The 24,621-nt window shown below is 34.0% G+C and overlaps 1 protein-coding gene across 1 annotated transcript; it reads left to right on the plus strand.

Moving 5' to 3' along the window:
- The first annotated feature begins 10,265 nt into the window (after nt 1-10,265).
- LOC107911069 (uncharacterized) lies at nt 10,266-11,425 on the plus strand. Its single transcript, XM_016838961.1, has 4 exons — nt 10,266-10,545; nt 10,672-10,895; nt 11,007-11,117; nt 11,375-11,425. The coding sequence occupies exons 1-4, from the start codon at nt 10,266-10,268 to the stop codon at nt 11,423-11,425; spliced, it is 666 nt and encodes a 221-aa protein (XP_016694450.1).
- The last annotated feature ends 13,196 nt before the right edge of the window (nt 11,426-24,621 follow it).

Raw genomic sequence — 24,621 nt, forward strand, 5'->3', positions numbered from 1 at the left:
TTAAAGTTGTTTTAAGAGTTGGTTTTATATAATATACAGATCAATAAATTGCATGGGAAGTTTGCCGCATAGGCTGACCAATCATGTGGATTGGAATTAGATTTTTTAGGTCACAGGTTAATTTCAATTTAGGTCCTTCATAATTTTATATTCTTATGCTTTAGTCCTCATTTGCTTCAATTTAATATTTTATAATTCAAGTTGATCTTAATTTCATTCAATTTATACTTCCTGGATTTTTTTTAAAATTCAGTTATGTTTATCTATTTATCTATCTATCTGTATTTTTATTTTTGAATTGTTTTTCATATGGTTGTAATTAGTGATTAATTATTTTATTAAAATTTTAAATGTATTAATAAATTTATACACACATGAAACTAGTGCATCAAAAGAAAATTAGTTATCAAATATTTAAAAGTTAAAAATATAAATGATTTATAAGTTCTAAAACATTAAATTTTTAGAAAATAAAAATTATAATAAAAATATAAAATATATTTTAGATAGATGATTAAAAGTACAAAAAAAAACAGATACAGAAGCTATAATGTTGTTTGATAAAATAAAAAAATAGGGTTAAAATGAATGTTATAAATATTGAATTTATATTATAAACCTAATTTTATATTAGTAAAACTAAAAGTTAATTGCATTATATATCTCAAACTATAATTTTTATTATAAATTGATCCCGAACTTTAAAATATTTTAATTACATCTCTAAACTATCGAGATTATATCAATATGGTCCTTCCGTTACTAAAATCATCAATTTTACTATTAAATGAGATGTCAAATATTATATGGTATAGTTTAAAATGAAGAGTTAAAAAAATAAATATTAAAAAAATAGATGTTATAAAAATTTTGGTTTTAAGATTTTCGAACTTTTTGCAAAAGCTTTATTGTCCATGTAGCAGGCCAGTTTTGCCTAGCCCACTAAACAAAACCAAATAAATAAATAAAAACCAAATACAACAGTCAATTTACAAAAGAGGCACAAATGACCCAAAATACAAAAACCATAGTCCAAAAATTACAAGCCTACAACCTAAACTAATTCAAAAACCTTGAAACCCTAATGTTCCCATGTGCGTCACACCCCTCCCTTTGCTCGTGCCACATCAGCGCGCCTCGTCCCGAGGCCTGACGCGCGTCTGCTGCCTTGCACTAAAACGCCAAAGGCACCCCTTCTCTCCTCCGTTGACCAAGTGCCGAACTTGCAAAAGAGGACAAAAAAAGAACACAGAGGCAACAAGAATAGTTGCATAAAATAGTAGTAAAACATATATGAATAGTGTAATCGTGGCTATAAAAGCCACGAAAATAGTTTGTAATTTTTTACAGAGAATCAATCAAAGAAGAATAGAAAAAAGGCAACAAGAATAGTTGCATAAAATAGTAGTAAAACATATATGAATAGTGTAATCGTGGCTATAAAAGCCACGAAAATAGTTTGTAATTTTTTTACAGAGAATCAATCAAAGAAGAATAGAAAAAATTCTTAAAAGTGGTCTTTTATTCACTTTATTTCTTCACTTTTTATTTTTTTAAAAGAGATAAACATAAAATAGAATAAAAAGTTGAAATCTTACCGACTTTTCGCATTCTGCCGCTGTGGGTGGCCGAGGACCGTCATCTCTGATGAAAGATGACACTTTTCAGGCTAGGGTAGTCGAAAGGCAAAAAAAATTTCCATTTTTTACTTTTCGGCTACCATGGACTGCGGCGCCGTCATCGCCGACCGATGGATGCCACGGTGGCCTGATGATTGGAGCTCGAAGAGGGTGAGAGAGACTAAGAGAGCTCTAAGAATTTTTTTTAAATGAGGACAAAATGAAATTTTTTAAAAAAAAATTAGCTTTTATAAGCCATGTAAAACGACGTTGTTTACGGCTGATTTCAATAGCCCTAAAACGGCGTCGTTTTAGCCTTTGACTCGAGATCTGACCCAAGAACCCCAAGATCCGTGTGTTTTTGGACAAAAGGGCTATTTGCACCTTTAGTCCTTCCACTTTTGCGGCTTGCTTCAATCTGGGCTTATCCATTTTTTTATTGTTTTGATTGTCACATATTTTTATTTTTGTTTCAATTTGGTCCTTGGACAATCTTAAAAGATGAACACCAGAAACGGTGTCGTTTTGACACGACCCGCGACCCGACCTAAAAGCATCCAAGGATCCGCGTGTTTTCATTAATCGGTCTAATTGCAGTCCTAGGCTTTCCACGTTTAAAATATTTTCCAATCCCGTCTTTTTTGTTTTTTAATTTATACCCTATAATTTTATTTTTATTTCATTTTAGTCCCCTGAGGAACGACGACGTTTTAGGGACAGGGAATAATTTCCCAATTAGTCCCTCATCCTTTTCGCGCGTTTTATTTTAGTCCTTTATTCTACACCCTTTCTTTTCTTACTATTATTTTAAAATCTATCCCTAAATTTCGTCTAAATTGCAACTTAATCCTCATTCATTTAATTTCAACCCTTAATATATTTTATATATATTTTTTATTTATTTATCCATTTATTATCTTTTACTCTTTTTTATAATGTTTATGTATTATTTTATTCTTATCTTCATTACTACTACTATTATTTATTTATTTATTTATTTATCCATTTATTTATTATTTGCTTTTTATATATTTAAAGTAAGATTGTTACATTTTTCTATTTATACATTTTTACTTATTCATTATTATATTTTTTATCTTGTTTTTTACTATTTCTTTTATCATCTTCACATTATTTATGTTTATATTCGTCATGAGGCATCTAGCATTTTTATTTTTTACTTGTATTAGTTTATTTATTTTGTTATTAATACCACAAAATAATATTCTTATTATTGTTATAATTATATTATTAGTATTAAAGTATTCTTTTATTCACCCATTGTTTATCATCTTACCCATATAATTTTTTTAAACTATCTCATTATCGTTATATCATACATTAGGCTTAAGTATTTATTCATTCGTATATTATGCCCGAATAAGTTAAAATGTCCGTTTCTATAAGCATCATGATTTTTTTTGCACGATGAATAAAAAGAAAACTTTTAAACCGAAACGACGTTCATTATTTTTGGAATTAGAAAAGTTGTGTTCCTAACTTACGGAATATGGCTTCCTTCTAAAACTGAGATGGTCGAATATTTACTTTTAAACAAAAATGAGATTTGAGTAATCGATGTTTTTTCTCGTTCTTGAGTATTTAAGACATTGTGTTCTAACTTACGGGACGTGATCTTTTTTCTCAATTAACTTGAAATAAACCCTTTTTCACGAAAATGAACTTAGTTAAGTAATGTTTTAAGAAAAGATCGTATTTTAAAATCTCTTCAAATTTTTAATTTTCGATACTAAAGACACAAGTAATCAACTAGGTACCAATTTTGGGTGTAACGAGGGTGCTAATTCTTCCTCGTGCGTAATCGACTCCTGAACCCATTTTCTAGATTCTTGTAGATTGAAAAACATTGTTTTAATAAATCAAACCTCTTACTAGAACGATCAAATTACGAGGTGACCCGATCATGCCTCTCAAAAATGATTGGTGGCGACTTCCATTTTCTTTTTTAAATAAAAAGTCAATTTCAAAAAGGTTTCAACAGCTTGACGACTCCACTAGGGAAAAAAATAAGAGAGTCAAGCCGCAAGTTGATTACTTTTAGTCTTTTTGTCGAAAATTGATAATTTGGTTTAAATTTACGATCCTTTCGTTATATTTCATCCATCATTTTTGTGGTCTTCATCATTTTGTTACATAATAATATGTTTGCTTTTTTTGGTTCAATTTTTTTAATATGTTTTCGCATATTGCATTGCATAACCGTTCAATTTTACCCTTTTAAGTGAGAGTGAGAAACTATTCCTTCGTAAGGTCTTTACCTCCGTATAGGATAATGAATCGCTTTCGGAATACATCTGTACCTATGCCTTCGTGAGATTTTCATCTCCGTATAGCCATAGGAAAATGTATTCCCCTGAACTGAACTCGATCCGTATGAGCCTATAATGGGTGAAGATCGAGGAATCTATCGGTTCAAGTACATTTACTTTAGAACCGAACCGTATATAATGGACCCTAAAAGCCTACTCTGGGTAAAACCATACCAAACCCTAGTGGTCACCCGAATAGGTGCTTTATTTATTTTTATTTGCTTGCTTTAAATTCTAGCTTTGTATAAAATGTACTAACTTGTATGAAATGTACTAACTTGTTTCGTTTTGTTTTGGTCATGATTGCATTGCATTTTCATCATAGAAAAGAGGTGTTGACTCATGTTCAATTGTTAAATAGAGAGCTTGTAATGGAAAAGGGATTTCTTGATAAAGTGAAAGACGATACGGCCGTCCGGATATGGTCCAAGAAGACACAACAAGAGAAGGGCGACAGCCAGACGGAAAGATATATGGGATTTCACTCGTATCAGTGTGACTCAGAATAATCTCCAAGAGTGGAAGAGGTGTGAGACTAATAGGATGACGAAATCAAACAATTATTATATTGTAACTATGGTGACTTGCCTTATCTACTCAGTGTCAAAGTGGATAAGCACTTATTCCGAGCTTTGTCCCAATATTGGAATCCCGCCTATAGCTGATTTACCTTTGGAAAGGTAGAATTGGTACCCACAGTAGAAGAGTACACAACTTTGCTTTGTTGCTCAAAAATTCAAGTCGACAAAGCTTATTCTAGAGCCGCCAACGTCCTGGCTTTCTTACAGATGCTAATGAGCATCACAAAGATGAGTGAGCAATGGGTTGCGGTCCAGATTAAACAAAAGGAAGATAGTAAATGTATCTATTGGAAAAGTTTGCAAAACTTGATCTTGGCACATCCGGATATAAAGAAAATGATCAATGTTTTCTCTTTGTGTATGAGGGCAAGGCTGTATATGTAAAGAGATTTATTTTCTTGTAAAGTTGTTCTAACAGAATTGAATCAGAATCAACGTCTCTTTTTGTATTCATTTTATTCATCTGCATTACATTTCATGATATGCATTAAGTTTTACAAAAGACTCTAATTAATCAAAATTATGACAGTTACCCTAGAAACTAAAAAGAATATACCAACTGAATATCGTTACAGTGCCCGCGGCAAAACCAAAGCAATGGACCAAACATTAGAGAGGTTAGAACAAATTTAGAAAGAAATGCAAGATCAATTGCCAGCGCAGCTGTAAGAACAATTAGCTAAAGTATAGCAAGACATGATGGGTCAAATACAAGAATCCCAACAAAGTATGATAAGCCAGCTAACCCAATTGTTGGCCGGGGGATCGAAAAAGGAAAAAGCACAATGGTTAACTCAGGTGATGATAATGAAGACCCTACCTACCCCCTAGGCTTCACCCCAGTAAATGTTCAGGCCCAACTAGATACGTATCCATGAAGGGTACCCGTTACCATAAGACCTCAACAATATCAAGTCGGTACCTTAGCACCTGTGAACTACCCAACAGGTTCAGGTTCCAATCTAGGGGATAATCCGACTAACCCCGTCATTTCAGATTTGGACGACAGGGCAAAAATAGATAAAACAAGGGTAGAACTGCCAAAGTAAATAGAAGATCGGTGAAGGTAGTTGGAAGAAAAATTCAGAGTAATGGAAAATACTAATTACCATTGCGGGGTTGATGCTAAGGATTTGAGTTTGGTCCCAGATCTAGTACTTCCACTAAAATTCAATACTTCAGAGTTTCAAAAGTATAACGGGACTAGCTGTCCTGAAGTCCATATTACAATGTTCTACCAAAGGATGACAGGATACGTTAATAACAATCAATTATTAGTACACAGCTTCTATGATAGTTTGATCAGGTCAGCTGCCAAGTGGTACAACTAGCTGAGTCGTGCCAAAATCAACTCATGAAAAGACTTGGCACAGGCTTTCATGAAATAATACAACCATGTGACAGACATGACACTCGACAAGATTACACTACAAAACATAGAAAATAAGTAAAGTGAAAGCTTTAGGCTCAAAGATGGAGAGAGGTGGCAATGCAAGTTCAACCACCTTTTCTAGAGAAAGAGACGACAATGCTTTTCATAAGTACTCTGAAAGCCTTGTTCATTAAGCATATGTTAGAAAGCGCCGCCAAGAGCTTCTCATATATAGTAATATCCGGTGAGATAATTGAAAATGCAATAAGAAGCGAGAAAATAGATGCGGGGGAAAACGTCAAAAGATCAACCCTGAGAAAGAAGAAAAATGAAGTGAATAACACAAGCATATGTAACAAAGGTTATTCAAAACCGGTCACTATAAGCCAACCAAGGACCGTAACGACCAGCCATCAAGAAACCTCAAGGCAAGAATCTAATTCAATGCCAAATACAGAAAGACTCCAGTTCACACCACCCCGATGACTTATAGAGAGTTGTATTAGAGTTTGTTCGATGAGCATTTGGTATCTCCATTCTATTTGAAACCCATGCAACCTCCATTCGCGAAATGGTATGATGCGATTGCTTAATGCGAATACCACGCTGGAATAACGGGACAATCAACTGAGAACTGCACCGTGTTTAAAAAGTTGATTGAAAGGTTCATCAAGATGGGGATCATAAAGTTTGATGATCCATCAGGACCTAATGTAGCAGGGAATCTATTATCCCGTCATTAAGATCAATGGGTAAATGTGATAATTGAGAGTGGAGGAAAGAGGACCAAAATTAATGTGGCAGAAGTAAAAACCCCACTAAAATGGGTTTAGGAAAAGATGATAGATAGAGGATGAATCATGCAAGATTCAGAGGAGAAACCCAAAGGGATGAGGAGCTACTGTGAGTTTCACGCTGAAGAAGGTCATGAGATTTAGGAATGCATTGAATTTAAAGCTTTGGTACAAAGTCCGATGGATAACAAGGAGTTGGAATTCTTTGAATATACCAAAGGCTCAGAAGGAGAAGACGTCTGCACCTCAAAAGAAATATCGATGGAGAAGGTCCATAAGGTCAACCACTCGGTGGTGATAATTTCACGACCAAGAAGCAATGAAGTGGGAGCACAAATTACACCGAGGGTCATAATTCAGAAACCCGTGGCTTTTCCTTACAAGGACAGTAAAAGGGTTCCATGGAATTATAACTGCAACGTGATGATCCCGGGAGAGGAGAACTCGGTTAGCACTTCAGAAGAGGGCCAGAATGTGGGTTTCTACATGCTCAGTGGGAGGCGCTATGATCCTACAAATACAAGCGCCGAATCCGTAAAAGGAAAAGCCTTGGCGGTTAAACATAAGAAAGAAAAGACGACTAGACTTGAATCACCTGTTAATGAGCTGGTAAATGAGAAAAAGGCTAAGAAATTGTTGAAATTCTTAAAGCATAGCAAGTATAGTATTGTAGAACAACTATACAAACAACCAGCTCACACATCAGTACTAGCTTTGCTATTGAGCTTAGATACACATTGTAGCACGTTGATAAAAGTGTTAAATGAAACTTATGTCACTGATGATATCTCTGTAAACAAGCTAGACTGTCTGGTTAACAATATAAGTGCCAACAATTTCATCTTTTTCAACAATGATGAAATACCACCAGGGGGTATGGGATCCACGAAGGCTCTACACATCACTACTTACTGCAAAGGATATAAATTTCCAAGGGTGTTGATTGACAACGAATCTGCACTGAACGTCTTGCCCCTATCCACACTGAATAGGTTGTCAATGGATAGCTCTCATATGGAGACGTACCAAAACATAGTGAGAGCATTCGATGATACTGAAATGAGAGTGATGGGAAGGATTGATATACCTCTTTTAATTGGTCCGAACACATATGAGATAGACTTCTTGGTGATGGTTATCAAGCCTTCTTATAATTGCTTGTTGGGGAGGTCTTGGATTCACTCAGGTGGGGTAGTGCCGTCATCACTACACAAAAAGCTAAAGTTGGTAACAAATGATCGACTGGTAACAATAAAGGCTGAAGAAGACATTATTGCATCCCTAACCAATGGCGTGCCATACATAGGAGCAGACGATGAGGCTATAGAATGTTCCTTTCGGTCGCTAGAATTTATGAACGCAACTTTTATTGTTGAAGGGAACAAGATCCTAATGCCCAAAATATCCAAAACTACGAGGATGGGCCTGTAGTTGACGGTTGGGAAATGAGCCTTACCAAGAATGAGACTTGGAAAATACCTCCAAGGGAAAGTCGAAGCACCAATGCTGAGGGACAAACGAGACCGCTTTGGTTTAGGATATAAGCCAAATGCGAGGCAAAAGAAGAAGGAGCTGGAGAAGAAGCAAGAAAGAAGAAGAGCACGATTAAGTGGGGGAAAGGTCAAATGAGAACCGATGACCTTTCCCTAAATATCCAGAACATTCGTGTCAGGAGAAACTATTTACCCTAAACAGAAGATGACAAGAAAAGAGATTGCGAAAGAAATTTTAGGAAATTTAAACATCAATGCCATATCCGAAGAGGGAATTAGGGAAGAGAATTTATCAAGCATTTTCCCTTACATACCCGGGGAGTGTTTTGAACAATTGGACTGCGGAAGAGATCCCTATATTTTTTATAGCTAATTCAGAGTAACGTTCAAAACACACTTATTGCTCTAAGCCTGGGAGCAATAAGGATACTTTTGTGAAAATTGCATATGTCCAAATCCTTTATTTCAATAAAATGCATATTTGTATCTCATTTTAAGCAAATATTCTTTTATTTATTCAATTTCATTCATACTCATACCACACAGATAATTATTCTTGGATTCTTTTTTTCTTTGGGTCTTCCCTCATTCCTATAACAGGTCTCTAGATATCAATGATATGAGCGACGCTGCTATTGACTTAGAGTCTCTTTTTGAGCAAGATATGTGTCCAAAAGAACCTCAGGATTTTGAATATGATCAAGACTGTAACTTATCTTCTGATTTGTTAAGGATGGTAGAACAAAATGAGAAGCAAATCCTACTTTACAAAGAATCAGTAGAAATTATGAGCTTAGGGGAAGAGAAAGAGGTAAAGATCGGAGCTTGCATCACCGCAAAGACAAAGCGAGACCTCATTGAGTTACTCCAAGAATTCAAAGATGTCTTCACTTGGTCGTATCAAGATATGCTTGGGCTAAGTATTGATACCGTGGTACATCGGCTCCCCATAAAGGAAGAGTGCAAGTCAATTCAACAGAAGCTCCGGAGGATGAGTCCCGACGTCTTGTTGAAAATAAAAGAAGATGTCAAGAAGTAATTTGATGCTGGTTTCTTACAAGTGGTTAAATACTCAGAATGGGTATCCAATATTGTCCTCGTCCCCAAAAAAGATGGGAAAGTCGAATGTGTGTAGACTACAGGACTTAAACAAGGCCAGCCCAAAAGACAATTTCCTATTGGCTCACATTGACACTTTAGTGGATAACACGGCAGGTTACTCACTGTTCTCCTTCATGGATGGCTTTTCGGGATACAACTAGACAAAGATGCATCCTTAAGACATGGAAGAGACCATATTTGTAACCATGTGAGGAACATTTTTCTATAAGGTGATGCCATTTGGACTGAAAAATGCGAGAGCGACGTATCAAAGAGTCATGTTAACCCTGTTTCATGATATGATGCACAAAGAAATCGAAGTTTATGTCACTGATATGATCGTGAAATATTGAACAGAAAAAGAGTATATACAAGTCTTAAATAAATTGTTCTTGAGGTTGAAAAAATTTTAGCTAAAGCTCAATCCAGTAAAATACACATTCGAGGCTAGGTCGGAAAAATTACTAGGATTCGTAGTCAGTGAGAAGGGGATTGAGATCAGCCCAGACAAAGTCAAGGCTATACAGGAGTTATCTCCGCAGCGCACTCAAAACGAAGCTCGAGGTTACCTAGGAAGACTAAATTATATCTCTCGGTTCATTTCGCAGCTAACTGAGAAATGCAACTCCATATTCTGTCTTCTTAAGAAACACAATCTATGTGTATGGGATGAGGAGTGCCAGAAAACTTTTGACAATGTCAAACATTACTTGTCTAATGCCCCAGTGCTAATGCCATCTAGTCTAGATAAGCCACTGATCTGTACTTGGCAATATTTGAGAATCTATGGGATGCGTGCTGGGTCAACATGATGAGTTAGGTAGGAAAGAAAGAGCGATATACTACATCAGTAAGAAGTTCACTAAATGTGAGACAAGATACTCACCGATTGAAAAGTTGTGTTGTACTTTAATCTAGACAACCCAAAAACTGATGTGGTATATGTTGTACCACACAACTTGGCTCAACTTAAAAATGGACCCTCTAAAGTACATGATGGAGTCAACTGCTTTGAATAGAAGGATGGTCCGATCGCAAATTCTACTTTTCAAATTTGATATAGTCTATATAAACCAGAAAGTAGTAAAAGGGAGTCCAATAGCAGATTTTCTAGCCAGTAGAGCTCTAGAAAATTACGAGCCTTTAGACTTTGATTTCCCGAATGAAGATCTCATATATGTTGCAACCATTGAAGAAGATGCTCAAGAAGGATATCCTTGGAAATTAAATTTTGACGGAGCGTCAAACACTATGGGTAACGAAATCGGGTCAGTCTTGATATCCCCAAACGGAGATCATTATCCCTTTACTAGCAAATTGGATTTTAATTACACAAATAATATGGTAGAATACAAAGCATACATCATGGGTATCCATGCAGCCAAAGAATGCAAGATCAAAGTGCTAGAGGTATATGGGGATTTTGCATTAGTGATCATCAGCTCAAGGGTGAATGGGAAGTTGATTGAGTATAGAAGGCTAGTCATTGAACTAATTAAGGAGTTTGATTACATCACCTTCTGCTACCTCCCGCGAGATAAAAATCAAATGGCTGACGTCCTGGCTACTTTAGCTTCCATGGTCAAGATGAACAAATATGAAGATGTAAAACCTTTCTAGATGAGTATTTATGAGGCTCCGGCTCATTGTTACAACATCGAAGAAGAAGAAAATGATGATCACCCTTGGTACCATGATATACTACGATATGTGAAGAATCGTGAATACCCTAACCAAGCAGCTGAGAATGATAAAAGAACATTGAGAAAACTGGCTAGTGACTATGTCCTAGATGGGGAGATTCTATATAAAAGAACAAAGAACCAGGTGATACTAAGATGTGTGTACGCCGTTGAGGCTAAAAAATCTTAGAAGAAGTCTATGAAGATGTTTGTGGAACGCATGCTAATAGTTTTACAATGGCTAGACAAATCATGAGATTCGGGTATTACTGGTCCACCATAGAAGGGGATTGCATCAGTTATACCAATAAATGCCATAAGTTCCAAATTTATGGAGACAAAATTTATGTGTCTCCTTCACCTCTTCACGTTATGACTTCTCCATGGCCTTTTTCTATATAGGGCATAGATGTCATTAGGCCAATCTCGCCAAAAGCTTCCAATGGGCATTGATTCATCTTTGTGGTCATTGAGATCATATGTTGATATGAAATACTGGAAAGGATCATATCTAACAATATATTGAATTTGAACAATAGCACGATATCAGAAGTATTCAATCAGTTAAAAATCAAACACCATAACTTGTCACCTTATCACCTAAAAATGAATGGTGCAGTTGAGGCAGCCAATAAGAACATTAAGAAGATCGTGGGGAAAATGACTGAAACTTATAAATATTGGCATGAGAAGTTCTCATTTGCCTTCTATTCTTATCGAACGTCTGTTAGGACCACCACCAGGGCAACGCCTTTCTTTTTTGTTTACAGAATGGAGGCGGTTTATCTATTGAAGTCGAGATTCTTTCTCTCTAAGTTTTGACAGAGTTGAAGTTGGATGAATTAGAATGGATCCAATCTCGATATGATCAGCTGAACTTAATTGAAGAGAAGAGATTGAAAGCTATCCGTCATGGTCAGATGTACCAGAAATGAATGATGCGAGCTTATAACAAAAAGGTTTGCCCTAGAGAATTCCACAAGGGGGATCTAGTGTTGAAAAAGATCCTTCCCATACAAAAGGACTTTAGAGGAAAGTGGATGCCAAACTAGGAAGGACTTTATATGGTAAAGAAGGCCTTTTCTAGGGGAGTGCTAATTTGACTGAGATGGATGGAAAAAACCTACCTAATCCTGTGAATTCAGATTTAGTCAAGAAATATTTCACTTAAAAAAAAAGAGGAGAGGCCAAGGCGAAAACTCGTAAAAGGGCGCCTTGAGACCAAAGGTGTTTTGAGTTGAAAACCCAAAAAAGCGCAATTCAAATTTTGATCGAAGATGGGGCATTTGGTAGTCTTGTCCTCTCTGAATTAACAAAAAGGAGGGATGCTATATCTTTGGGCATTAACAAAGTACTCTAGGTCTTCTAAACACGTATCAAGTTCAAAGGGTCCTCGAGAAGTTAGTGCGAAGAAGCTCATGCCATGATATCTGGGGCACCTATTTTCATCTTACTTATTTTGTATTTTAGCAATATTTGTTATTTTGATTAATCCATTCATTTCAAGCCTTACTCTCAATAAATTTCAGTCTTGTCCATTGTTACAATCTTTTTCAAGCATTTTTACATTGAAATAATGATTGATGGACTAATAATATTCAAGTAAAAGGAGTTCTACATATTGCTCTGAAAGTTTTCTAAATAGTACAAGGACTCGAAACATGACCACTAGTCAGAACTAACCAAATTTAAGAGTTGGAAACATTTGGGAAAGAATAGTATAAATTGTGATTATTTCCTCGAGTTTTCTGTCAAAATACCAGCTGAACAAGAAGACAGGGTAATGCGTCAGTGATAAAACCTTGATGAACAACGAGCAATGTCAACTTAAGCTTTAAAAGGGGATCATCCTCAAAAAATGACATTCTGTATTCATGCAAATATCATTCATACACATCTAGTTAAAAGCATTTGATTCATTCTGAACATGACATCCTAATCGCTTAGCATAAATAGGCCCATGAAATGGATTCTACAGGTTATGTTCCTCAGAGAATTGTGTAACAGATCAGAGAAACCTCAGATCCTATACCCTTGAAGTTGCAGTGAGATGGATTGAGGTCACCGTGACAAATCTTATCTCTTTGAAGTTCCAGTGGAAAAGATTAAAGTCACAAATTTCATCTCATTGAAATGGCAGTGGAGTAGACTAAAGATACAAATCTTATCTCCCTGAAGTTGTAGTGGAGCAGATTGAAGATAGCAAATCTTATCTCTATGAAGTTGCAGTAGAGCAGATTAAAGCTATAAATCTTATCTCCTTGAAGTTGCAGTGGAAAAGATTGAAGATAGCAAATCTTATCTCTCTGAAGTTGCAGTAGAGTAGATTAAAGCTATAAATCTTATCTCCCTAAAGTTGCAGTGGAAAATATTAAAGATAGCAAATCTTATCTCTCTAAAGTTGCAGTAGAGCAAATTAAAGATATAAATCTTATCTCCCTGAAGCTGCAGTGGAACAGGTTGAAGATGCAAATCTTATTTCCCTAAAGCTACAATGGAATAGACTAAAGCTACAAGTCACAAATTCTATGCCCCTGAAGTGGCAATGGAAAAAATTAAATTCACAAATTTCATCTTCCTGAAGTTGCAGTGGAGCAAGTTAAAGCTACAAATCGTATTTCCTTAAAGTTACGGTGGAACAGATTAAAGCTACAAGTTACAAGTCTTATCTCCCTGAAGTTGCAATGAAGCAGATTGAAGATAGCAAATCTCATTTCCCTAAAGTTGTAGTGGAACAGATTAAAGCTACGAGTTATAAATCTTATATCCCTAAAGTTACAGTGGAGCATATTGAAGTTACAAATCTTATCTCCCTGAAGTGGCAGTGGAACAGATTGAAGCTATAGACCTTATTTCCCTGAAGTTGCAGTAGAGTAGATTGAAGCGACAAATCCTATACCTCTAAAGTTGTAGTGAGTCGAATTAAATCTACTATAGCAAGTTCTATTTCCCTGAAGTTGCAGTGGAATAGACTAAAGTTACAAGCTACTAATCTTATCTCCTTAAAGTTGCAGTGGAATAGATTAAAGCTACGAGTTATAAATCTTATCTCCCTGAAGTTGCAGTGGAGCAGCTTGAAGTTACAAATCTTATCTCCCTAAAGTGGTAGTGGAGTAGATTGAAGGTAGTGAATCTTATCTCCCTGAAGTTGCAATAGAGTAGATTGAAGCAACAAATCCTATACTTCTGAAGTTGCAGTGGGTCGGATTAAATTTATTATAGCAAGTCCTATTTCCCTGAAGTTGTAGTGGAACAGGCTAAAGCTACAAGCTACTAATCTTATCTCCCTGAAGTTGCAGTGGAACATATTAAAGCTATGTGTTATAAATCTTATCCCCCTGAAGTTGCAGTGGAGCAGGTTGAAGTTACAAATCTTATCTCCCTAAAGTGGCAGTGGAGCAAATTAAAGGTAGTGAATCTTATTTCCCTGAAGTTGCAGTGGAGCAGATTGAAGCTACATGCCTTATCTCTCTGAAGTTGCAGTGGAGTAGATTGAAGCGACAAACCCTATACCTCTGAAGTTGCAGTGGGTCGGATTAAATCTACTATAGCAAGTCCTATTCCCCTGAAGTTGTAGTGGAACAGACTAAAGCTGCAAGCTACTAATCTTGTTTCCCTAAAGTTCTAGTGGAGTAGATTGAAGCGACAATTCCTATACCCTCTGAAGTTGCAGTGGGTTAGAATGAAGCTATTCAAAAAGAGGAGCACCAAAGAGGTTGAGATTCGACGAGATATAACAAAACTGGTCCTTCTTAAAAGTCTTTGCTCTATTCTCGTTACACGATAATGAGCAAAGAAGGGCAGCTGTAGTAGACCAATTTTGCCCGACCCACCAAACCAAACCAAATAAATAAATAAAAACCAAATACAATTGTCCATTTACAAAAGAGGCCCAAATGGCCAAAAATACAAAAACCATAATCCAAAAATTACAAGCCTACAACCTAAACTAATTCAAAAACCCTAAAACCCTAATGTTCCCATGTATGTCGCACCCCTCCCTTCGCTCGTGCCACTTCAGCGCGCCACGTCTCGAGGCCTGACGTACATCTGCTGCCTTACACCAAAATGGCAAAGGCGCCCATTCTCTCCTCCGTTGACCTAGCGCCGAACTTGCAAAAGAGGACAAAAAAACAACACAGAGGCAGCAAGAATAGTAGCATAAAATAATAGTAAAACAAATATGAACAGTGTAATCGTGACTATAAAAGACACAAAAATAGTTTGTAATTTTTTACAGAGAATCAATCAAAGAATAATAGAAAAAATTCTTAAAGGTGGTCTATTATTCACTTTATTTCTTCGCTTTTTATTTTTTTTAAAGAGATAAACATCAAATAGAATTAAAAGTCGAAATCTTATCGAATTTTCGCATTCTGTAGCCATTGGTGGCCGAGGACCGTCATCTCCGATGAAAGATGACACTTTTCAAGCTAGGGTAGTTGAAAGGCAAAAAAAATTGTCATTTTATACTTTTCGGCCACCGTGGACAACGGCACCGTTGTCGGTGATCGGTGGTCGACACGGTGGCCCGATGATCGGAACTCGAAGAGGGCGAGAGAGACTGAGAGAGCTTTTAGATTTTTTTTAAATGAGGATAGAATGAAAATTTTTTAAAAAAATTTAGCTTTTATAGGCCATGTAAAACAACGTCGTTTATTGGCCTTTGACCCGAGGTCTGACCCAAGAACCCTAGGATTCGCGTGTTTTTGGACAAAAGGGCTATTTGCACCTTTAGTCCTTCCGCTTTTGCGGCTTGCTTCAAAATGGCCTATCCATTTTTTTCTATTTTTTTTATTTTGTTACCTATTTTTATTTTTGTTTCAATTTGGTCCTTGGACCATCTTAAAAAGTGAACACCTAAAATGGTGTCGTTTTGACATGACTAGCGACTCGACCTGAAAACATCCAAGGATCCTCGTGTTTTCATTAAGTGATCTAATTGCAGTCATAGGCCTTCGACGTTTAAAATGTTTTTCAATCCCGTCCTTTTTTGTTTTTAATTTATAACCTATAATTTTATTTTTATTTCATTTTAGTCCCTTGAGGAATGACGTCGTTTTAGGGACAGGGAATAATTTCCCAGTTATTCCATCCTCCTTTGCGTTCGTTTTATTTTAGTCCTTCATTCTGCCATTTTTTTTAAAATCTATCCCTAAATTTTGTCTAAATTGCAACTTAATCCTCATTCATTTAATTTCAACCCTTAATATAGTTTATATATTTTGTTTGTTTATTTATCTATTCATTATCATTTACTTTTTTTTCTTATAATGGTTATGTGCTACTATTATTTATTTATTTATCCATTATTTATTATTTGCTTTTTATATATTTAAAGTAAGATTGTTACATTTTTCTATTTATACGTTTTTACTTATTCATTATTATATTTTTATCTCGTTTTTTACTATTTCTTTTATTATCTTCACATTATTTATGTTTATATTCGTCATGAGGCATCTAACATTTTTATTTTTTATTTTTATTACTTTATTTATTTTATTATTAATACCACAAAATAATATTCTTATTATTGTTATAATTATATTATTAGTATTAAAGTATTCTTTTATTCTCCCATTGTTTATCATCTTACCCATATAATTATTTTCAACTATCTCATTATCGTTATATCATACATTAGGCTTAAGTATTTATTCATTTGTGTATTATGCCCGAATAAGTTAAAATGTCTGTCTCTATAAGCATCATGATCGTTTTTTGCACGATGAATAAAAAGAAATTTTTTTAACCGAAACGACGTTCATTATTTTTGGAATTAGAAAAGCCGTGTTCCTAACTTACGGAATATGACTTCCTTTTAAAACTGAGATGGTCGAATATTTACTTTTAAACAAAAATGAGATTTGAGTAATCAGTGTTTATTCTTGTTCTCGAGTATTTAAGGCATTGTGTTCTAACTTATGGGACGCGATCATTTTTTCTCAATTAAATAAACCCCTTTTCGTGAAAATGAACTTAGTTAAGTAATGTTTTAATAAAAGATAGTATTTTAAAATCTCTTCAAATTTTCAATTTTTGATGCTAAAGACACCAAGTAATCAACTAGGTATCAATTTTGGGTGTAATGAGGGTGCTAATCCTTTCTCGTGCGTAACCGACACTCGAATCCATTTTTTGAATTTTTGTAGACTGAAAAACATTATTTTAATAAATCAAACCTCTTATTAAAATGATCAAATTACGAGGTAACACTATCACGCCTCTCAAAAATGATTGGTGGCGACTTCTATTTTCGTTTTTTTGTTTTAGGATGTTTGGTGTATTTGACTCTAAAAGTAATTGTTAAATATAATAATGCATTTCCTAAATATAACGTTATTTTATAATAGTAAATATGAATTATTAAAATCAAATCAATATAATTAATCTGAGAGGGTGAAGAGGAACCTAGCAGTCACTAATGATTGTTTGTTGCGTGGGGGTGGTCAAGAGACAATTCTTCATGTTTTCCGTAACTGTTCCTTTGCAACTAAGGTATGGAGAATGCTTATTTCACCACATTTGCTATCCTATTTCTTTTTTTATGTTGATTTGCTGAATATGGTGATTGCAAATTTGAGTGGTGAATTTGGTGATAATGAATTTAATGTTCCAAAATTTGTTGTCTTGTGTTGGATATTATGGAAGAATATAAATTGTTTTATTTTTCAGTAAATCACAAGTAGTCATGAGGAGATTACAGTGAGGGCAGATTGTTTTGTTGCTAATATTAGGAAGGCCATGACAAAAGGTGATTTAGTGACTGAGAGGTGTGAAGAGGGCTTCAAATGGAGTTCTCCGAGTCATGGTTGGGTAAAGATTAATGTTGATGGGTCCAAAAGTATGATTGATAATTGGTCAGCAGTTGGAGGAGTTATACGTAACTCGTTGGGAAATTGGAAGGAAAGCTTCAGGAAACAATTGGGTAGATGTCCTATTTTCAATACTGAATTATGGGCTATTCTTTGCGAATTTGAAGTTGCTAGGCTAAGAAATTATAGGAAAGTCATCATGGAAAGTGATTGTTTAGAGGCAGTGGAGTGTCTAACGGACAGATCTGGGGACAGTCATTCGATGACACTGGTACGAAAGATTATTGCAGTTAAGAGGTGCTTTCAAATGGTGAAGTTCCAGTTCATTCCAAGAGAGGGGAATATGGTTGCTGATTGGATAAATAAAACTTGTCCGAGAGGGGATTTTGAGCTCACGATTATTGATTTTCCTAAGTTTCAAGTTAGAAAACTATTTTTAAAAGTGTAAACTCTAAATTATATAGATTTTTTATAGTTGTTTATATCACCTTTTTACTTAGAATTTATATTAATCCCAAGTATTTGGATATTTAATTGGGTGGTTTTTGTCATATTGAAACAGTGGGCATAATTTTAGTAAAGTATGCAATTTTATGAATTTATGTATTAATTTTGCATTATTTAACTATCTTATGCTGCATGCTAATATCTGTGCTCAAATTGTTGTAATGGGACTATTGAATTAACAAGTATAGGAGCTAATTAATATCACATGGACACAAGTTAATTTTTACTCCATGTGGATGACAAGCTCATTAAATTGGATTCACAAATCCAATTCAACACAATTTGAAAGATAGTTGCTAAAAAGACTAAAGTTTTCTTTCAATTGGGTTGTCAAAACCATCCAATAAGGGGGAGAATGACCCAAATTCGGCAAAGCTATCAAGAGCAACTCAAATCAGCTTTGTGAAAATTAATTTGGAGGTTCTTGCACTTGTGAAACAATCAAAAATCAGCTCCCAATTAATACCCAAGAAACCGTCCAACCCTTTGCATGACTCACACATGAAATCAAGCATGAATCAAGCGACCATCAACCTCCCTATCCACTTCAAGGCCGGCCAAGCAAAGGAGAGAACCAAGAGATCTTCAAGCTATTTTTAGCAAACTCCTATGCCATCTCTCTCCTATAAATATCAACCCTCACTTCTCATTCCATCATCCCTCATCACTCATTCATCTCTCAATTCACATTCTCTCATCTTTTCTTCCCTCTCTTCCACGCATAAGCCTTCCCATTTTCCTATCTCCTTTAGCTAGCATTTTCCCTTGAGAAAAACCACTCTTGGTCGGCCACCTTGAGGAGCATTTTGCAATCACAAGAATCGAAGGAAGCCACCATGATCGATATTTGGAGAACTGCCAAAATCATCAAGAGCTTTTTCCTTCTTCAACTTATTTTTATTCAAAATGTTTGCAAATTTTTTTGATGTTTTTCCATTGGCAATGATGACGTAATTTTGTTTTAGCTAGAATGATTATATTAATTTGATAAAGTTCATTTGATTCATGCTTATGATGTTGTGCCTCAATTGTTCATGCTTCCAATTAAAACCATTATGTATTTTATGCATTAAAATATGTCTGAATGCATTAGAATTAGTCAATCCTAATCAAATGATAACTAATGGACATGATAATTGGAAGATGCATGCTTAATTTATATCCTAATCAGAATAAATTAGAGGTTCGTAATAGACTAATAGAATTTATTACCTTGCATAATGTTAGGTTTATGTGATTAAATTGTTTCATACCTAATACGTCCCTGTTACTTCACATAAATTCTAAGGAATCCTTAGTTAAATTATGGCATTGGTTTATGCATATTTTTCTAAGTAAAAGATTCAGTTGAACTTATATGAGATTCCCAGTTAATGAATGATCGAGTTACCACAAAATATTTTCCGAACATTGTTAAGCATGATGGAAAATGAGTTGAGTCAAATATTGTAATTATTCTAGTTTATTCATGTTATTGTTGTTCATTCGTGAAAACCACTACTAAACCATCACCTTGCATTTCATTTCATTTGCATTTAGTTAATTAATTTAATTTAACACCTATCACTCAAAATTATTGTGTTTTTCTTAACCAATTTGTGGATAGTAATTTTGTAAGTATCGATTTAAATACAGTCCATGTGGAGACAATAACTCTTATACCTACTTATTACTTGATAACGACTGTGTATACTTACACAAACCTATACGTTACAAGAAAATAAATTGAGTGATTCTAAGATCTTTTTAAGTTTTCTTTTATTATAAAAAAACGAATAAATTTATTATGCTATAAATTGATTGAGCAAATCATCATGGTCAAAGGACCAATATATACAGTAGTATATCAACAATATCTAAAACTTTTCTTGAATATAATACAATTTACATGTTTTCTAGTCGGTAGAATAGCTCAATATATAGTTTTTTTTAATTAAAAAATTATTTATTTAAAAAAAACAAATTTGTAAAAGTAATTTCTAGATCAAACAATTCCCCAATGTTGCAATATCTGACGGCATCCTTGCAGTTTGGATGTTTGGAAATTTTGTTAATTATTGGTTTGTTTCACCCTTTGGTATTTGTGGCATAAGTGTAATAATTTTATTATATTTGATAAATTATTAAAAATAGGCAAATTTATTATTCATAAAAATATATAAATGTTATATATTATTTCTATGTTCAGTTGTTTTCAATAGTTTTGCATGTAAAACAAATGATTAAATAAATATTGATTTAATCATTACCTAAAACTTAACTAATATTAAATTATATTGAGAGTGTATATAATTCATAAGACAATTATATTAGTAATAATTCATACGTAACTCACCAAGTCATAAATGAGCAAATGTTTCATGTTAAAACTATTTTGTCTACAAGTCCTTGGGTATTGAAGTTAGAGACTTAAGATGTAGTTGTCTACATTGATAATATATTGGATTAGACCCAAACTGAAATAATCTTAGATCCATTTATAGATAATTCACATGTAATGTTCATTGTGTGGCTTACTTTCATGTTCCAAAATTTAAGAATTTGGAGCATAACAACGCCACATGCTTATGAGATGAATCCCACAAGCATGAAGGCAACATATATCATACTAAATCAAAATCCAAAATACCAAATATCTCTAAAACTTCAAATTCACCAAACCTTGAATATCCATACAACTTAATGAAAGATGCACAATATTACTAACTAACAACTCAACTAAATTTGTCATTATATTACTCACTTTCAGATTGCCTAGATTGATAATATATTTGATTGAATTTAAATTGTGATAATCTTAGATTCATTTATGAATTACTTTACGTGTAGTATTCATAATATGATTTAGTTGCATACTCCCAAACTCAAGGATTTGGAACATAACAACACATATACTCATGAGACAAATCCCATGAGCATACAAAGCAACATATATTATACTAAATTAAAATCTAAAATATCAAACGAGTCCAAAATTTCAAATTTACATAACCTTGAACATCCATAGAGGTTGTAATTCAACTTAACCAAGATACACAATATTACTAACCAACAATTCAACTAAAAATGTCATCATACATTTTGATACACATCCCTTCTATGTTTGGCCAACATTTGGTGCCCGAAAAAGTGAGTTGAATTTCTCTTTTCACCTAACCACTCAATTTATTTGAATTTTCTAAATGAGAATGAAGCAATACTTGAGTTTTCCAAATGAGAATTAAATGAAGTAACAACGATTTAGGATTTTCCCATTTGCCAGTCTACAGTGATAGTCATCCTGTCAAGCTGTAAAAATTGAAGGTTAAATTTATAATTATATTTCATTATGAAAAAATTGATCAAAATATTGAAAATAGCAATTCAAAAAGTAAAATAACGAATTTTGAATAAATAAAAGTAAATGGACTTTTTATGATAGAATGTCAAGTTATAAATTAGAGAGGAGAAAATTACATCAACAAAGTTTGAACCTTATTTTCCTATGTTGTTGATAAATACATAGTCATAAAATTTAACCTGTTAAAAATTATTTATTTCAATACATAGTCATAAAATTTAACCTATTATTAATATAATATTTTATAGCCTTAAAATTTTAAAAAGCCTTTGCAAAATAATTAATAAATCAATTAAGTTTGTAATAAAAAATTACACTCAATTAAAACAATCAATTGAGTCCCTAAAAAGTAATTTTTCATCAAAGCTCTTAATGAGCCATTAAGTGATGATGTGGTAGCTAATGTAACAACTTAATTGTTCTTTAAATTATATTATGAGGGGTTTTAAGTCTAAAAATATTAACAAAACTATAATTTTTTAAATAATTACAAAATTACAGAAAAACCAAAAAATATGGAAAATATTAGAAAAATTATTATAAAAGGTAAAAAAGTTGTAGAAAATTATATTAAAATTATTAAAATGATAAAAAATATAGAAATTTCTTTTCATTTTTATTTTGGTAATAAGGAATGAGGAATTTAAAATGTGGGTTATCGAGTGTTGAGTTACTAGAGTGATAGGTAATGGTTTAGGTTGAGGAATTGCGATGTAAGTGGAGTTAATAAATGACAAGGATGGATGGAGATATGATACAAGGGAATGTGAAGGAAAACAAAAAAGCAATAGTAATTTTTATTTTTATTTATAATATTTAATAAATTTTATTTTAGTTTATATAATTTTTCTATATACTTTATATATTTTTATAATAACTATTAGAAATTATTAAAATATTATAAAAATTATGAACCTTATAGAAAAATTTAAAATTTTAAAAATTATTAGAAATTTATAATATATAGAATTTTTAAAAAAATCAAAAATATAAATTACTTATCATTTTATAAAATTTTAATAATTTTATTTTGTAAGATTTCAATAATTTTTATTAATTTATTATTTTAACAATTTTAATATAATTTTCTATAAATTTTTTATAGTTTTATAAATTTCTATAATTTCTCTAATTTTTATAAATTTTATGCTAAAAAACGCTTCCAAATAGTTTTAAAAAATCAATTGGCCTCTCTTAAGATAATTTAAAAAATGCAACGACATCTTGAATGGCAAAGGTTGTGGGTTCCTCTGTTGAGATCATTGGTGAGGAAGATAACGGTGGCCTGCCTGATGATCTTTCTACTAAATAGGTCTATCTTAAGGAACAGCGGATAGCTTTGGACTTATCAATTGTGGTTGATTTGGATCCTACACTGACAATGACTTGGAAAGGTAAGCTCTTGGGAGGGTCATCAACCAAGGGAGGGGTGATTGAAATACTAGAGTTGGACAGGGAGTCTGATCTGGAATTTGTTGAGAGAGATATATATTAAGAAATTAGATATTAACGGAATTCCATCAATTGATTTTTCTGAAAAAGTTAATCAACTACTAGTTAAGGATATGGCTTTGACGGTCGTGATTAAGCTACTTGGCCAGAATATTGAATTTACGACTCTCTAAAACTGAATATCCAACTTGTGGAAACCTTGGATGCTTTTTCACCTAATGGACATTGAAAATAGATATTATTTAGTTAAATTCCAAAGCAAAGACGATTATGATAGAGTCTTGTCCCAGGGACCTTGGATTGTTTTTAGCTAGTACCTAACGGTCCAGCCTTGGTCAACGAACTTTGACCCTGCAAAACCATACCTGAGCCTAGTTAAGTTTTGGATTCGCCTCCCTAGTCTTCCAGGTCACTTGTATAACTGGAAAACTCTATTGGGGATTGGAGAATTGGTGGGGAAAGTTGTGAGGTTGGATTTTAATACTGATAATAAGGCTAGGGGTAGGTTCGCTCGGATGGCCGTGTTTGTCAATCTAAATAAACCCCTGATTTTTCAAATTCTGATCAATGGCATTCTCCAACGCACTAAATCTTTGTTGGTGGTGTGCTTTACTTGCTATCAGTACAACCATTGAAAGGAGTTGTGTCCAACTGCTATTATGGTTGTGGTGGAAGAGGGAGAGCAATCTGCTGGAGTTAGAATCGGAGAATCCGATGTGACAATGGAGTCAATAGATAGGGAGGTTGATTCGGTGAACTATGGCCCCTGGATGTTGGTGGAGAAGAAATCAAGGGAAAAATCCAGGGAAGATCGGGGTTTTAGAGCCAGAAATTGGGGGATAGATCTAGTGGATCTCATTTCAAAGTCCTATCTATCGAGATTAAGGGAAATGGTGAAAACGAAGGGGCTGGGGAGAAACTTAAGGGACAGAGGATAAAAGATTTGGATGAAGAAATATCTGGGATCATTAATAAGGGTAGGAAAGTTGGGCTGGAGCTAGGGTCCAATGGCTTTTTGGACAAAGGTAAAAATGGTGGGATAGTTAGGCCGAAAGGAAGTCTTTTTGGTGGACAAGTTTATAACAGCGTGGAAGGGGCTGGTCCATCAGCTAAAGCCCAAGTTAGAAAAACCTATCCAACTAAATGGTATTGGGAAAGTAGGCTCTTCAAGTCCGGCGATGACCCAAAAAGAAAATAGAGATTTTTTGGATGGGATGGATTCTGATGAGTTGAATAATTTAGAGAAAGCCCATTTGAATTTAGGCCAAGGTACTCTTAATCCTATTTTAGATTGTGGGGGAGATTTCGTTCGGGGGTTTCTATAAATGCGAATGGTGGGGACCCTTCTTTCGATGTTCCAGGTGTGAATTTTTTAGACTATAATCCAACCTTTGAAGGACCTATTGAAATGGAGGTAAGGGTTAAAGATGGACTGATTGATCTCAGAAAACATATTGCGGTGGTTTTCAAAGAGAATCAAAACTCGATTCTTGTTGTTTCTATTGCTGGTAGTGTAACACCCCTAACCTGTA

The sequence above is a fragment of the Gossypium hirsutum genome, chromosome D11, assembly GCF_007990345.1.
Source record: "Gossypium hirsutum isolate 1008001.06 chromosome D11, Gossypium_hirsutum_v2.1, whole genome shotgun sequence".
NCBI classification, from domain to species: domain Eukaryota; kingdom Viridiplantae; phylum Streptophyta; class Magnoliopsida; order Malvales; family Malvaceae; genus Gossypium; species Gossypium hirsutum.